Source organism: Sinocyclocheilus anshuiensis, unplaced genomic scaffold, assembly GCF_001515605.1.
Source record: "Sinocyclocheilus anshuiensis isolate Anshui unplaced genomic scaffold, SAMN03320099.WGS_v1.1 scaffold445, whole genome shotgun sequence".
NCBI lineage: Eukaryota > Metazoa > Chordata > Actinopteri > Cypriniformes > Cyprinidae > Sinocyclocheilus > Sinocyclocheilus anshuiensis.
The window spans coordinates 463,478-480,081 of record NW_015540852.1 but is presented as its reverse complement, the minus strand read 5'-3'; the positions used below and the strand labels follow the sequence as shown (position 1 = coordinate 480,081).

At 40.2% G+C, this 16,604-nt stretch overlaps 1 protein-coding gene across 1 annotated transcript in view; it reads right to left on the bottom strand.

The window, feature by feature from the left end:
* LOC107687767 (low-density lipoprotein receptor class A domain-containing protein 3-like) overlaps positions 1-10,153 on the bottom strand; it is a 74,586-nt gene extending 64,433 nt beyond the window's left edge. The window contains exons 1-5 of the mRNA XM_016485222.1: positions 10,037-10,153; positions 9,486-9,575; positions 8,958-9,104; positions 8,768-8,873; positions 2,282-2,428 (exon numbers count right to left, since the gene is read on the bottom strand). Coding sequence (XP_016340708.1) covers positions 2,282-2,428; positions 8,768-8,873; positions 8,958-9,104; positions 9,486-9,575; positions 10,037-10,153 — 607 coding nt within the window. The remainder of the gene's footprint in view (positions 1-2,281; positions 2,429-8,767; positions 8,874-8,957; positions 9,105-9,485; positions 9,576-10,036) is intronic.
* Between the last annotated feature and the right edge of the window lie 6,451 nt (positions 10,154-16,604).

Genomic DNA, 16,604 nt, shown 5'->3' with positions numbered 1-16,604 from the left:
CTTGTTGTTTGTCATTTCTCCGATCACAAATGCAGACATGGTTTTATGTTTACGCGGCGCGATGCAACGTAACGTGTAAAAAGACAGTATAAGTCATTATAATCCGTAATTATGTCCCCACTGGATGCAACAAATGCCTCGTTTGTAATGGGTTTTCATGTTTTTGAATCGTCGCTCCGGCTGGACAGGGCATCACAGTATGTTAAGGGGCATAACATTTCCGTCGCACGCTTGAGGTATTCGGCCAATCACAACGCACTGGATAGCTGGCCAATCAGAGCACACCTCGCTTTTCAGACTGATGAGCTTTGTAAAAATCGATGCGTTTCAGAAAGGCGGGGCATAGAGGAGAAACAATAATGTACAGTATGTGGAAAATGTGTTTTTTTTTGTTTTTTTTTTTTTACTTTAAACCGCATAAACATTTCTTTACACCAAATACTCAAAATAATGTTCTTTTTAGCAACATCATATGACCCCTTTAATGGACTTCTGTCAGCTTGTTGAACAAATACTTTTATTTAAATATCCTACATATGATGACTGAATTTCTGTTTCTGTTTTCATCATAATCAAATCAACACTGTAAACGAAATTCTACAAAACCTAAGTGAAAAAATCTAATTATCACGCAAAGCGATAAAATGGCTTCTCTTCCCTGCAATTGATATAATGAAGAATGTGAATATTTAACTTCAAGGTAAACCCATAGAAAAGATAAACGGGTATCTGTATTAATTTCAGCATTTGTAGCAGAGGGCGATCCTCCCAGAATGGCGGCAGAGCCCCAGCATCCACGTGATGTATCTTCACATTCTCTATAGCAGGATGCTTTTGTCCATATCAGGGATTTCCTGCAAGTCATAAGTTATTACTTCTATGAGTCTGTTTTGGACTTTCTTTGCGAGAGCGCCAAAGCCACAAGAAGGCAATGATCTAACTGAAATTCAATGACGTCAAGGCTGTAATGTGATTGTTATTAAGGCACACGTGATCCAAGTTGACCGTTACGCTTTCTGCAATAGTAAGGCCCCGTGTCCACCAAAGCGTATTTTTAACTCCGCACTCATCCTTCAGCCAACGTCCAACTGGCCTCCCCAAGATATCACTCCGGACGACTATTAGACCTTCAGCAAATCAAAAACCTTGCAACGACCCCACACCGAAGGGAACCCCAACATATTTAATCCACAGATTAAACCTCCTAACACAGGAAACGCAAGTAAAACCTCCAGATTCAAGCTGAACTGGTGCATTTAATATAAAGTTTAATAGCCTCATTGAGAAACTCAGTGCGAGGGTTAATTAAATGTTTGATGGTAGTTCAGGTCTAAGAAATTGCATATATTCCTATAAACTGGGAAATTCACATTTTCCCTCTCTTAAACTCCTTCTTTCCTCACTTTCTTTCTTTCTGCAACTTGTGTGAATGTGTTAGTGCATGCGTTTGTGTTCGATTAGTTTAGTTTAGATTTGTCCAATAAAGTCTTATTTATATTGAAAAGAGAAGTATCTTGTGTTTTGTGCTTACAAATGAATGTCTCAAACTGCGATCTTGTTACCGTGCTAATAAATAGTGTTTTCACTATACTTTGGATATTAATATCGATTTCAGAGTTGATGCTATACTGCCCATTCAATGAATCGCTGGCCAATTCAGTTGATCAGCCATAAAACAGTAATTCTGTCAAAATTCCCTATAAATATCGTAATTAAATCCCTTTGAACTAAATTTACCTGTTTCCCTTACATATCTTTTTATAATTTTGTTAATAAAATACCTTTTATTACACTGGTGTTGATATTACAGTAAGATGCTCTACAAGTTACAAGTTTTTGATATCTTATGTCTGAAATCCTTCAGACTGGTCATATGACAAACTCCCAACAATTTATATTTATTCAACAATAGTTCTTGATTAAATGGTATGGGTAGAGTCCTTAGCTGGTGCTGCAAAATAATACAATGAAGCAGTCATCTGACTCACCTCACCTAAGTGAAGTGTGACCAAAACTCACAATATTAATTTGTGTTCCACTGCATTCTGGTGCCCAGTTGTGAGAGAAAAAAACATGTGGAAACCATGTGAGCCAAATCTCTACATTGTCATATTAATTCTACTACATCAGTTCATTCTTACAGCTAATACCAAAATGTATCACAATTAAATATTGAGCTACTCGTTACATATGCAATGTTTTTGTGAGCCAAGGCAGACATAAAAATTAAAATTTATTCAGCTCCGTGTGGACTCTACTGTGCAGGGAAGGTAAGACTTACGGCAACCCTTCTCGTCGCTCTTGTCGAAGCAGTCTGGAAAGCCGTCACACTGCCAACCTCCAGGAATACATTCACCATCACTGCACATAAAATTTCCTGGAATGTTGCACTCTGTTGTAAAGTTGTTTCCAGGTAGAAGCTGGCAATCTATGGAAAAGAGACAATTGTATTTATAAATATTGAAGATCTATTAAAGATTATACAACTGGTGAAAGGATTCTAGAAACCACATTCAAGACACAATTGTAAGATAATTGTAAGACAAAAAACTTTGAGTAGTTTAGTCTCTTAATTTATCTTATTTAAAGCACCACTGCTACAGCCATGCAAACAGTGCATGACCACAAATTGACCACTCATTGACCACCCTCAAAAATACATTTTAAAGACAATAATTGTCACTTGTGCCCTGTCCAGAGATATTAACCCACTGGATGTGTTTTTGGAATCTGGAGATAATTTAAAATGCTCTCATGTTTGTGCTTATTTCAGTTACAGAGTACATATTAACGGCTCAAGTCTGATTAAACTATTCAGTACAATAATGTGAGCAACATTTTTTTAAGCAAGTTTGGTTAGTAAAATCTATGTATAATATAATAAATGTATTTTAAACCATTTGTGTACTTACCAGCATATATATATATATATATATATACACACACACACAGTACAGTCAAACCAAAATTATTCAGGCACCAGATATAATTTTGATATTTTTTTTACTAGTGGGTGCAGGTCATAGTTCATTCATGTAAGTGAGGATAGCAAAATAATGAAAAAAAAAATTTGATAAAAATTTGGTACCAAAAATTATTCAGACACGTTGACCTGACCATATTTTGCTTAAGTGTTATCTGACATTATGATGATGAATATGTTCCAAAACAGTTTAACTCTGAGTTTTTGTCATATTTTATTACCATTTTCTAAACTATAGCGAATAAACTGTGAAATGTTGAAGGTGTCTGAATAAATTTTGGTTTGACTGTGTATATATATATGTATATATGTGTATATGTGTGTATATATATATATATATGTATATATGTATGTGTGTGTGTGTATATATATCTGTGTGTATGTATATGTGTGTATATATATATATATATATATGTGTGTGTGGATGGGTTATATACAGAAATCTAAGTTATACACAGAAATTGCACAAAGAACACTCCCTTTATCAAGTCGCAGTTCAAGCTCACTGAATGAGTGAAACAATAATACAAACTGTCTGTACTGTACAATTAATCTCTTACTTACATTGTGTTAATACTTTGATTATAACGAAATGATTCGCAAGCATGCCAAACTCACACTGAACAAACTCTGGCATATTGAGTGGATTTTGACTTAAAAGCCCCTGACTGACCATTTCACACACTCAGTGAATTCTGTGATTGGCTACAATTGTATGTTATTGTGTATTATATGTTTATAATTGTTTTAAATGCTGCTTACTCATTTATGAGAAGGAACCAAGTAGAGGACACATCTACTTTTTTGGCTGATATAATCCTTAGGTGTGTAAATATAATTGCCGTTTCATTATTTTTTCAGTTTTATTTAAATTTGTAGTTAAAATAACTAAAAATAAATGTATTTTAAAGTTTAGAATTAGACAGCCTTTGCACACAGGCTTACGCTGGTAACTCATCAAGAAAAGTGACTTTCCTCATCAATATAGGCTATATTTTTTCACACTTTTCTCATTCTATATTTCTGCCGTTCCAAAAGCGCCTCCTACTGGCAGAGAATGAATGTTCATTTTCAATCCAGTCTGTAGTTTTTGTTCAGATCAATGCGAAAATCCACCCACATAACCCCGTTTTAAATTAATATAATAATGTATACTTCTGACTCACCCCTGGTTTAAACGCTCAGTTGAGAGGTTTATTATTTTATAATTTATTTTGTTTTTGTGAAAACCTGCATCTCAACTGTAAATCTGTTGCTATTTTGTTGTCTATGCAGTGAGTGTTTCGTGCATTCTGGTCTTTCCTGTCACAACATAATTGCATCCAAGACTTTCACTTTGATACTTGTGTATATGCTATAGTGACAATAAAAAATGTAAATTTATTTGAATTAATTCATGTTTTAATTTACATTCATTCAACTGGTTTATAACACTTGAAAGAGTTGGTGATTATTAAAAATGTATTTCCAATTTTAAATGTTAGATGATAATGTTAACTAAATAAAATAACTAAAAATTGTCAGCATGATAAAAACAATTGGCAGCAAGAGCATTCTTTGTGTGGAATATGTAATGAAATGAGCTTGATTGCCTGGTTGGAGTGAGACATTCTTGACATCTGAATATATCACACATATGATAGTATTATCTTTCAAATGTAACCGCACAACCTAATTAGACCCTACAATGCAAAAGAATCATGAGCAATAAACAAATATCCTACTAGAACACTGGACATTATACAATATTTCCAGTATTATATACAGTACTTAATTAAACCTCAATATGATTCTTTTTCTCTCGCGTTTGATCTCTCACGCTCCTAAAAGCTTATGTTAACAGAGTCAACAGATACATACAGATTGAATTCAAAAACAAAACTCCTAACTTTTTACTAAATTTGTATGTACAGATCAGCAAAAGAAATAGAAGAAAACAGTTGCAAAACATGCAGTGTATTAAAAATGAAGTCAAAGATTTTGCCTGCAATTTATTGATTTTTTTTTTTTCAGTTTCAATGACATTTTATTCAGTTTCAATTTATATTTTCATAAGTTTCTTGAAAAATTACATTAATTTTAATTGGCACAAAGGTTATACCATACCTCTGACTGCACTGCATAACTGATTGCTGCATAACTGGCATCCACAATCCATAGATCAAGATCAACTAACATGATGATCAGTTAACAAGTTGATGAATATTTTGAGTAAAAAACCCAGATACATTAATGACTAATATGTCTGTATGACACAGCACCTTTGTTATGGAGAAGTATCAAAACTGTGTAAACACTCATGCTAAACATGCATAACTTTTACAAACCCATTGAAATTGTTTTATTGAAAGTATAACATTAAACGTAATTAAGAAATCATCAATTACCATTAAATATGAAGTGTCTGTATGATATATGTAATTTACAGGGCTTGTTTTTATTGTTTTATGGAGGGCTTGTCAAAATAGGCCAGTAAGAGACTATTAACTACTACTGTTCCTTTTAATTACACAATTGTCTCATTAAAAAATATCTACAGATTTATAAAACCAGACACATATGATCACATACTGTCATAAGATATGTGGTGTACTGAGTGTGGACTCATGTTAAACATTTAAATTTTGATGAATGGTATGTCATAAGATGTCAATTTCAAATGAGTCTGAAGTTATCATTTGTAGCTTTAAATTTTGTAAGTCCAGAAGTATTTGTCTTTAGGTCCTTTTCTATATTTATTTATTTCTATGTTATGTGTGGCCTTCTAACCTTAAAACTCTGTATTTGTGTGAAAGTCTCAGGTTACGCATTTAACCATGGTTCCCTGAAAATAGGGAACGAGACGCTGCGTCCCCTAGGGGGTGCTATGGGGAATACCTTCAGCATGACCAGTGTCTGAAGCTTGAATGTAAAAACGACAATGAACTTGACACTGGCAGGCGGCAGCCTATGATGTAATTAATAGAGTGACTGCGGGTATAAAAGGGCACCTGAGGAATACGTCATTCTCTTCTTTCTCTGTAGGAGACGCAGTCAGGAATGGCCGAAGCATGGCAAAGGGACGCAGTGTCTCATTCCCTATTCTCAGGGAACCATGGTTACATGAGTAACCTGAGACGCTCCCTTTTGAAGGGAACGCCACGCTGCGTCCCCTTGGGGGTGCTATGGGGAACAGAATACCCACGCCGCCATTCTTAGGGATGAGTGCCCAAATAACTGGCTTCCCTAAGTCAAAGACTCAGAGGAACATCATCCCTGAGGCCCCAGCAATAATTGCTGTGGCCAGAGCCTGAGCCTAACAAAGCCTATTACAGGCAGGCTGAAAAGCTCGGCCAACGTCATAGACCAGAGCTCTTAAAAACAGAGGCCTAAACAAGGCCAACCATGTTCTGGACCCCGCCGAGTGGAGGCCCCAATACAAAAACTCTCGTTTGTAAGAGGAGGCCTAACAGCACTCGGCAGTAAGATTAGTAGCTAAGGAGGCTCCCAGAGAGCCTATACCTAACACACCAATCTATTCGCCAACCAAAGTTATGGAGCTCTAAGAGTGGAGGTCTCAACATAACGACTCTCTAAAGCGAGAGGAGACCTGGCTACACCATGCCAGAGACAGTTAGCGAGGAAGAAAAAAAGAAAGAGCCTACAAACTAATAGTACTGCCTAAGCGGAGCTCTGAAGAGCGGAGGCTTCAGCAGGATGACTCTCTAAAAAAACGAGAGGAAGCTTAACAACATTCAACCCTGGTTGTGGAACTCTTTTAAGAGTGGAGGTCTCAGCATAACGACTCTCTAAAATGAGAGGAGACCTAGCTACACTCAACGCCAGAGACCGTTAGTGAGGCTCAAAAAAGAAAGAGCCTACATACTAATAGTACTGCCTAAGTGGAGCTCTGGAGAGTGGAGGCTTCAGCAGAATGACTCTCTAAAATGAGAGGAAGCCTAACAACACTCAATCCTAATAGGGGAACTTTTAAGAGTGGAGGTCTCAGCATAACAACTCTCTAAAATGAGAGGAGACCTGGCTACACTCAATACCAGAGACAGTTATGGCGCTTTTCCACTGCATGGTACAGCACGGTACGGTTCACTGTACGGTTACCAAAACGTGACGTGTAAACTCTGCTGATCACGGATTGGCCGGAGAGAATCGTCACTACCTGCGTCACTGAACTTGCGACACAAACCCAACAGAACCGCTAGATTTAAATCAGCACAGCCAGTGAAGCATCGAACGCAACTGTTTTGAACAAGCGCACCTTTTTTAACAACCAAAAAGTGGCTGTTTCGTTGTCTGTTGAGGAATTACAGACGTTCCTCTCATTGATAGCAGAGGAGTGGATCCAGCGAGCTTGATGGGGCGACGCGGAATGAAAAAGTTTTTCAGGAGTCGCGGCAATAGAGGCGGCGCAACTATAACGACATGTGAATAATCCCGTCCACTCTAAAGCGGTACTGAACTGCAGTGGAAATGCAAACCGAGCCGTGCCGTGTCGTACCGTACTGAGCAGTGCCGAGCTGAGCCGTACCACGCAGTGGAAAAGCGCCATTAGTGAGGCTCAAAGAAAGAGCCTACAAACTAATAGAACTGCCTAAGCAGAGCTCTGAAGAGTGGAGGATTCAGCAGGATGGCTCTCTTAAAAGAGAGGGAGCCTAACAACACTCAACCCTGGTAGTGGAACTCTTAAGAGTGGAGGTCTCAGGATAACGACACTCTAAAATGAGAGGAGACCTAGCTACACTCAACGTCAGAGACAGTTAGTGAGGCTCAAAAAAAGAAAGGTCCTACATACTAATAGGACTGCCTAAGCGGAGCTCTGGAGAGTGGAGGCTTCAGCAGAATGACTCTCTATACCGATAGGAGGCCTGGCTACACTCAACGTCCGAGTCAGTTAACAAGGCTCACAATAGAGCCTACGTACTTAATAGTACTGCATAAGCGGAGCTCTGGAGAGAGGAGGCTTCAGAAGTATGACTCTCTTAAATGAGAGGAAGCCTAACAACACTCAATCCTAATAGGGGAACTCTTAAGAGTGGAGGTCTCAGCATAACGATTCTCTAAACAAGAGGAGACCTGGCTACACTCAACACCAGAGACAGTAGTGAGGCTCAAAAAGAGCCTACATGGTAGGTAGGTAGGTAGGTAGCGTTTTACTGTCATTCAACTGTACATACAGAGTGCACATATGAACGAAATTCCGTCCCACTGGCTCATAAATACTGCACTAAACTAAACATGTACCATAAAATCAGTGTGTATATATGTATATATATAATAAAAATTGCAACAGTGTTCATTTAAAAGAATATAGCACTAAAGGGAATGACAGCAGCAAATAAATATTAAATAATGCACATAGTAATTAGCAGCATCTAAAACAAAATGATTGCACTTATTAAGCAGCAGCATATAGTACAATTATTGCACATCGTAAAAAGTACTATTATTTCAGTGTCCACATCTAGTACACATAAGACTCACTACAAAAAGATTCAGTCTTTGGTTAAAATGGTTAAGAGGTTATTTTTGAGTTCAGAAGTCTGATAGCTTGTGGAAAAAAGCTATTACAGAACCTTACTGTTCTGCACCGAATGCTGCGAAACCTTTTTCCAGAGGGCAGCAGCGTAAACAGTCCATAATGAGGATGGGTGGGGTCTTTTGCAATGTTTTGAGCACGAGTCAGACAGCGTTTGTGTGCGAGTACCTGGATGGAAGGCAGTGAAGAGCCAATGATCTTTTCCGCTGTCCTCACCACTCTCTGTACAGACCTCCAGTCAGAGGCTTTACAATCCCCAGACCATACAGAGATGCAGCTGGTCAATATGCTCTCTATAATGCCTTTGTAGACAGTACTGAGGATGGGAGAGGGAAGGTGTGCCTGTGCTGCTTTTTCCTGAAATCAACAATGATCTCCTTTTGTTTTTTCGACATTCAGGAGCAAGTTATTTGTGTTGCACCAATCCACTTGCTGTCTCACCTCCTCCCTATAGGCCTGTTCGTTGTCATCCTGAATGAGGCCCACCACTGTCGTGTCATCCGCATACTTCACAACATGGTTTGTACTGAACCTGGCACAGCAGTCATGGGTCATCATGGTAAATAGTAATGGGCTCAAGACACAGCCCTGAGGGGAGCCAGTGCTCAGAGAGATGATACTGGAGGTATGATTTTCAACCCACACAAACTGAGGTCTGTCTGTTAAAAAGTCCAGTAGCCAATTATCATACTTCACAACATGGTTTGTACTGAACCTGGCACAGCAGTCATGGGTCATCATAGTGAATAGTAATGGGCTCAAGACACAGCCCTGAGGGGAGCCAGTGCTCAGAGAGATGATACTGGAGGTATAATTTCCAACCCTCACAAACTGAGGTCTGTCTGTTAAAAAGTCCAGTAGCCAATTACACAAGGGGGTACCAAGGCCCAAAGGTCCCAGTTTGCTTACCAAATACTGGGGGATAATCGTATTGAATGCTGAGCTAAAATCCACAAATAGCATTCGCACATGAGTGTCCTTCTTCTCCAGATGGGCCAGGCTTAGATGGAGTACAGAGGATATAGCGTCCTCTGTGGAGCGGTTGGGTCGGTAAGCAAACTGGAAAGGATCAAACATAGGAGGGAGTCTTGAAATTATATGGTCCTTCACCAGCCTCTCGAAGCACTTTATCATTATAGGTGTAAGTGCAACCAGACGATAATCATTGAGGCATGTTATTGTGGATTTTTTAGGCACTGGTATTATAATAGCAGTCTTAAAACATGATGGAATGACAGCCTGATCCAGTGAGGTATTAAAAATGTCTGTAAGGACAGGAGCCAGCTGGTCAGCGCATTCTTTCAGCACCCGTCCTGGAATATTATCAGGACCCGCTGCCTTCTGGGTGTTGACTTTTTTCAGGGTCCTCCGGACGTCAGCTACATTAAGACTGAGTACCTTCTCATCTGAATGAGGAACACTTTTCCTTGCAGGAGAGTTATTCAGTGCTTAATATGTATTAAGTTCATTAAGAAAATATATATTGTCCTCGCATTGCACCAATCCACAAGCTGTCTCACCTCCTCCCTATAGGCCTGTTCGTTGTCATCCTGAATGAGGCCCACCACTGTCGTGTCATCCGCATACTTCACAACATGGTTTGTACTGAACCTGGCACAGCAGTCATGGGTCATCATGGTGAATAGTAATGGGCTCAAGACGCAGCCCTGAGGGGAGCCAGTGCTCAGAGAGATGATACTGGAGGTATGATTTCCAACCCTCACAAACTGAGATCTATCTGTTAAAAAGTCCAGTAGCCAATTGCACAAGGGGGTACCAAGGCCCAAAGGTCCCAGTTTGCTTACCAAATACTGGGGGATAATCGTATTGAATGCTGAGCTAAAATCCACAAATAGCATTCGCACATGAGTGTCCTTCTTCTCCAGATGGGCCAGGCTTAGATGGAGTACAGAGGATATAGCGTCCTCTGTGGAGCGGTTGGGTCGGTAAGCAAACTGGAAAGGATCAAACATAGGAGGGAGTCTTGAAATGATATGGTCCTTCACCAGCCTCTCGAAGCACTTCATCATTATAGGTGTAAGTGCAACCGGACGATAATCATTGAGGCATGTTATTGTGGATTTTTTAGGCACTGGTATTATAATAGCAGTCTTAAAACATGATGGAATGACAGCCTGTTCCAGTGAGGTATTAAAAATGTCTGTAAGGACAGGAGCCAGCTGGTCAGCGCATTCTTTCAGCACCCGTCCTGGAATATTATCAGGACCCGCTGCCTTCTGGGTGTTGACTTTTTTCAGGGTCCTCCGGACGTCAGCTACATTAAGACTGAGTACCTTCTCATCTGAATGAGGAACACTTTTCCTTGCAGGAGAGTTATTCAGTGCTTAATATGTATTAAGTTCATTAAGAAAATATATATTGTCCTCGCAGGGTAGTGGAGCAGCCTTGTAGTCTGTGACAGTCTTTATGCCCTGCCACATGCACTTGGTATTTGTAGGATCAGAGAAGAAACCCTGTATTTTCTGGCTATAGGCCCGTTTTGCAGCCCTAATGGCCCGATTCAAGTTGGCTCTTGCTGTTCTGAGCACGACCATATCACCAGCTTTAAACGCAGCATTTCGTGCCTTTAGCATTGCACGTGCCTAGCCAGTCATCCAGGGCTTCTGATTTGCTCGTATAATTATGTTCTTAGTGACACCTACATCCTCCGTGCACTTCTGAATATACGCAGACACAGACGCAGCATACTCCTCCACATTAATATGTTGATTAACATACTAATATACATACTAATACTAATATACTAATTAATACTAATAACATACTAATATATTGCCCAAGCGGAGATCCAGAGAGCGGAGTACTCGGCATAACAACTCTCTACTCGCTCCTATGTGCCAAACGGAGCAAGCACTCAGCACAACTACCTTCTAAAGCGAGGGGAGTGCAATCATGCCCCCTACCCTCAGGGAGACACGTACACAGTATGAAGACCCTCAAGTGAGGGGAGTACTGCCAAGCTCAACCTAAAGTACTAGGTTCAAGAACAGCTGATCAGGGAGGCTCACAGAGAGCCTAGCAACCCAAATATCTTTTTTTTTTTTTTAACAAAAGTTATAGGGAGCAGAGTGCTCAGCATAATTCTCCAAGTGAGGAGCACAACCCATGCTCAACCTATGTGCATGGAACCTGGGCTGAGTGGAGGAAGAGGCGGAGGCTCAGATGAGGAGGCTCAGAAAAAGCTTATCAACTCAAAAACCTGCTATCACACCAAGCTTAGAAAGTGGAGAGCGGATGCCTCCTCCTTTCCTACTCTTCACCAATAATGTGGATACCAGAGGGGGGCATATATTATGAATAAATACACCCCAATAACTCACAATAGATATCTCACATTACACATTTCCTCATTCTGCTTAAGAAACAAGGAATTTTGAAAGAGAAAGCACTGCTCGTCAAATTCCTTCCATGCCCCGCCTACAATCCCCATGATCGGTCTGCCTAACTGCCTCGACAGCAGCAAGACCTGAACCACGGGTGGAAGGCGCTCAATTCTCATACATTTCAAAGAGAATGAAGCATACGAGGAATATCTCAAAGCGATCGCATCTCGCAGCGTGCATTTAGCTCCCCAGAGAGCTAAACATGCTCTGTTCAAAACTAGATTCCCTCAAGAATGTATAAAACATTTTCCTCCCTCCTTTGTCCTCCTCCTCCCCCTCTTTCATCAACTCTAACAGCTGACGACTTTGCCACGTTCTTCATTAATAAAATTGAGAATTGAGAAATGAGAATTGAAACCATCAGTGCACAATTTTCCACACCACAATCTGTCAAGCACATCTTACCAGCAAACATATACTCGTTCACATCCTTCTCTTCACTCTCTGAGGCAGAATCTCCAATCTCATCCTTTCTAATCATCCTACTACTTGATTCGCTTGATCCTATTCCATCTCATCTTCAAGTAATTTCTCCTGCAGTTGTACCTGCACTCACTCACATCATTAACACATCCCTTCACACTGGTGTTTTTCCCTCAGCATTTAGACAGGCTCGTATAACCCCACTACTTAAGAAACCCACCCCTAACCCATCTCTTTTAGAGAACTATAGACCGGTTTCCCTTCTTTTTTTCATTGCAAAATCACTTGAACGAGCTGTGTTCAACCAAGTCAATGCCTTTCTCACACAGAACAACCTCCTCGACAGCAACCAATCTGGATTCAGAAGTGGATATTCAACCGACACAGCCTTGCTCTCAGTTGTTGAATCCCTAACACTGACAAGAGCGGATTCCAAATCTTCAATACTTATCTTGCTGGATCTGTCTGCTGCTTTTGACACTGTTAAACACCAGATCCTCCTGTCAACCCTATTGACAAAGGGCATCTCAGGAAACGCACTCCAGTGGTTTAAGTCTTACCTCTCAGATAGGTCCTTCAAGGTATCTTGGAGAGGTGAGGTGTCCAAGTTTCAACATCTAACTACTGGGGTGCCTCAGGGCTCAGTTCTTGGGCCATTTCTCTTCTCTGTCTACATGGCATCACTAGGTTCTGTCATTCATAAACATGGCTTTTCATATCCCTTCTTTGCTGATGACACTCAACTCTACCTCTCATTCTATCCTGATGATCCGACGATAGCTGCAGCTTGTCTAACAGACATTTTTTGCTGGATGAAGGACCATCACCTTCAACTCAACCTTGCCAAGACAGAACTACTTGTGGTTCCATCAAACCCATTTCATCACAATTTCACTATCCAATTAGGCATATCAACCATAACTCCTTCAAAAACAGCCAGAAACCTTGAAGTTATGATTGATGATCAGCTGACTTTCTCAGACCACATTGCTAAAACTGCCCGGTCCTGCAGATTTGCTTTATTCAACATCAAGAAGATCAGGCCCTTTCTTTCGGAACATGCTTCACAACTCCTTGTTCAAGCTCTTATAAAATTCAAGGCATTAATGTTTGCCTACAAAACCACCACTGGTTCTGCACCCCTTTACCTAAATTCATTACTTCAGACTTATGTGCCCTCTAGAAGCTTGCGTTTTCTGCAAGTGAACGCCGCTTTATTGTGTTATCCCAAAGAGGCACAAAATCACTTTCACGGACTTTAAAATTAAATGTTCCCTCCTGGTGGAATGACCTGCCCATCTCAATCCGACTCCATCTTCAAGAATCGGCTAAAAACACATCTCTTCCCTCTTTTTTTGACCCTCTAACTCTAGCATTCTCTATTCTAAGTCTGTTTATAAAAAAAAAAACTAACACTAGCTTTTCTAATCTTTTTGTATTCTATTTGTTTTCTTTATATTTATTATACAATTATCAAAAGCAAAAAGGCCTCTAACACTAGCTTGCTCTATTCTTTTTCTATTCTATCTGTTTTTCTTTTTATTTATTATATAATTAAAAAAAAAAACCTTGCTACGTGTACTGCATTAAGCTAACTGAGACTTGTTATAGCACTTGCATATCATTGCTCTTTTGTTGATTTTTATTGCTTCCATTGTCCTCATTTGTAAGTCGCTTTGGATAAAAGCGTCTGCTAAATGACTAAATGTAAATGTAAGTATCAGGCGAAAACAGAAACTGCCGCGAATGCATCGCATTAAGCCTGTTTAACTCCCTCGAGAGGCGAAAGCGCTCATGTAAACACTGACTGTAATCTCGAGTAAGGCCTGGGACAGACTAGATGATTTTCAAATCTTAAACGATTTTAAAACCATGGGAGACCACAGACATGAAGACAGTTCAACCAATTTTTAGCCTTATAATCCTCTGAATGCACACACTAGACGATTCGACCAGATCGCGAGACCACACACTTGATGATTGTAGGAACGATTTCACAGTGACACGTGATCTCACGGACACTTGTGAGATCAAACGTGACTAGGGAAGAAAAACAAATAGAGGACAATCAACATTGTCAGCTGACTCTCCCGGCGCGCCTTCTGTTTCACAGTTAAAAACAAAGCATAACAAAGAATATGGGTGATGTTCTCTGCTTTCATGCCATGTTTGTGGCTGCCAAGTTTCAGCTGTAGAAGCACGTAACATCCGGTAGGTGACGCTTGCTCGCTCTCATTGGCCATCACTGGTATCACGTCAGAGGCAGCCCGGTAAATATCAAACTTGTTTAGGCCAGCCTAAAACGCAAGCTTTACCTCTGCTCTTGTAGTCCCGCGAATGCATACAATGAGCGCATTCTGCTTTCTCGTGAGTCCAACGGACATTACACAATTCTAAGAGATAAGTGCGTTCAATTCTCTCAAGAACTGGACACGCGTGCTTCCATACACGACGGACTCGTTTGAAGACAAAGAAGAGAATGACGTATTCCTCAGGTGCCCTTTTATACCTGCAGTCGCTCTATTAATTATGTCATAGGCAGCCACCTGCCAATGTCAAGTTAATTGGCGTTTTTACATTCACGCTTCAGACACCGGTCATGCTGAAGGCATTCCCCATAGCGCCCCCTAGGGGACGCAGTGTGGAGTTCCCTTTCGAAAGGGAACTGTTGTTATTAAACTCCAATGTATTGTAGAACTGAAACAACAACCAAGTAAACAAAATACATAATATATTTGTACAAATAAATGTACTTTTAACACCTCAGCTCATGGACCATTCATCCATCCAGATACGCTTTAGGATAACTGGGCCACATTTGTGGCATCATATGCGGGCCACCTTTAGGCTCACAGCCACATTAGCCAGTGCTTACCATGCCATATCTTGGCCAAAATTGGCCCAGATACGTTTGAGGATAACTGGGCCACATTTGTGGCATCATATGTGGGCCACGTTAGGCTCACAGCTACATTAGCCAATGCTCACTGTGCCATATCTTTGCCAAAACTGGTCCAGATATGTTTTAATGTACTTGGGCCATATTTGCTGAAACATATGTGGACCACATTTGGGTTACACCCTGATTAGCCTTTGTCAGTAATGCCACATTTTTGCCAAAGGTGGCCCACATTTGGTTGGCACTATTTGGGTCATAATCACTGTTTACCACATGGGCCACTTTAGGGTCACATTAGATTACACGTTGCCGTCAACACCACATCTTTACCTACAGAGGCCCAAATTGATTGGATACATTTGGGCTATTTTTGCTGTTTTACATATGGGCCACTTCAGGCTTACATCCATTTTGTCCGGGCCATAAGAAGGCCAGCAGTGCCATACCATTGCCTTAAGTGGCCCACATCCGCATGCTATCTGGGGCCTTTCTATGTTTGCTGCTGATCAGAGGTTTGCGTCTTACTGTGTAACCTCTGTAATTCTGCAGTGGAAGTCTGCTGCGGACAGTAGATTGTCAGACCATCAGTCCAGCTTTCTGGAGCTTGTTGGTGATTTTACAGACATTTATTTTAGGGTTCTTTTTCACAGCTTTTATGATTTGTCTGTCATTAACGGCTGTTGTTTTTCTCAGCCGACCAGGTCGTTGTTGGTTGCTGTAGTTGCCGGTTGTTTCTTTCTTTTTCAGGACATTCCAAACTGTTGATTTCTCCATGCCCATTGTTTTTGATATAGCTTTAATTGAGATTTATTTTTTTGTTGTTGCATCTAAATTGCTTTCTTGTCTCTTTAAAGTCAGCTCCCTCATCTTCATCCTGGTTAGTGTCGTCATCAAATGCAAGACTCAGAATGCAGAAGCAATGGCTATAACTGATACAGCACATTCCCTGCTTTTAATATCTGAACAAATAATGCAACAGGTCACAGCTTATCACTTAGAAAGACCTGTGAGCCAACTGTCCCAATACTTATGCTCACATCAGATTAGAGAATGAAACTCTAAAAGTGCTGTCCTTTTTTTGGGGTAAAACGTGTTGAAACGGCTAATAATAAAATGTGACATTCTGTAGTTTTGTCTCATAGTCATCTTTTAATCATATTAGCAGATCTTTACTGTTCCAATGCAATGCTTATGGAGGGCACTCATATATATATATATATTTTTATAATGTTACAAAAGATTTCTATTTCAGATAAATGCTGTTCTTCCGAACTTTCTATTCATCAAAGAAACCTGAAAAAATTACTCGGCTGTTTTCAACATAATAATAATAATAATAATACATGTTTTTTGAGCAGCAAA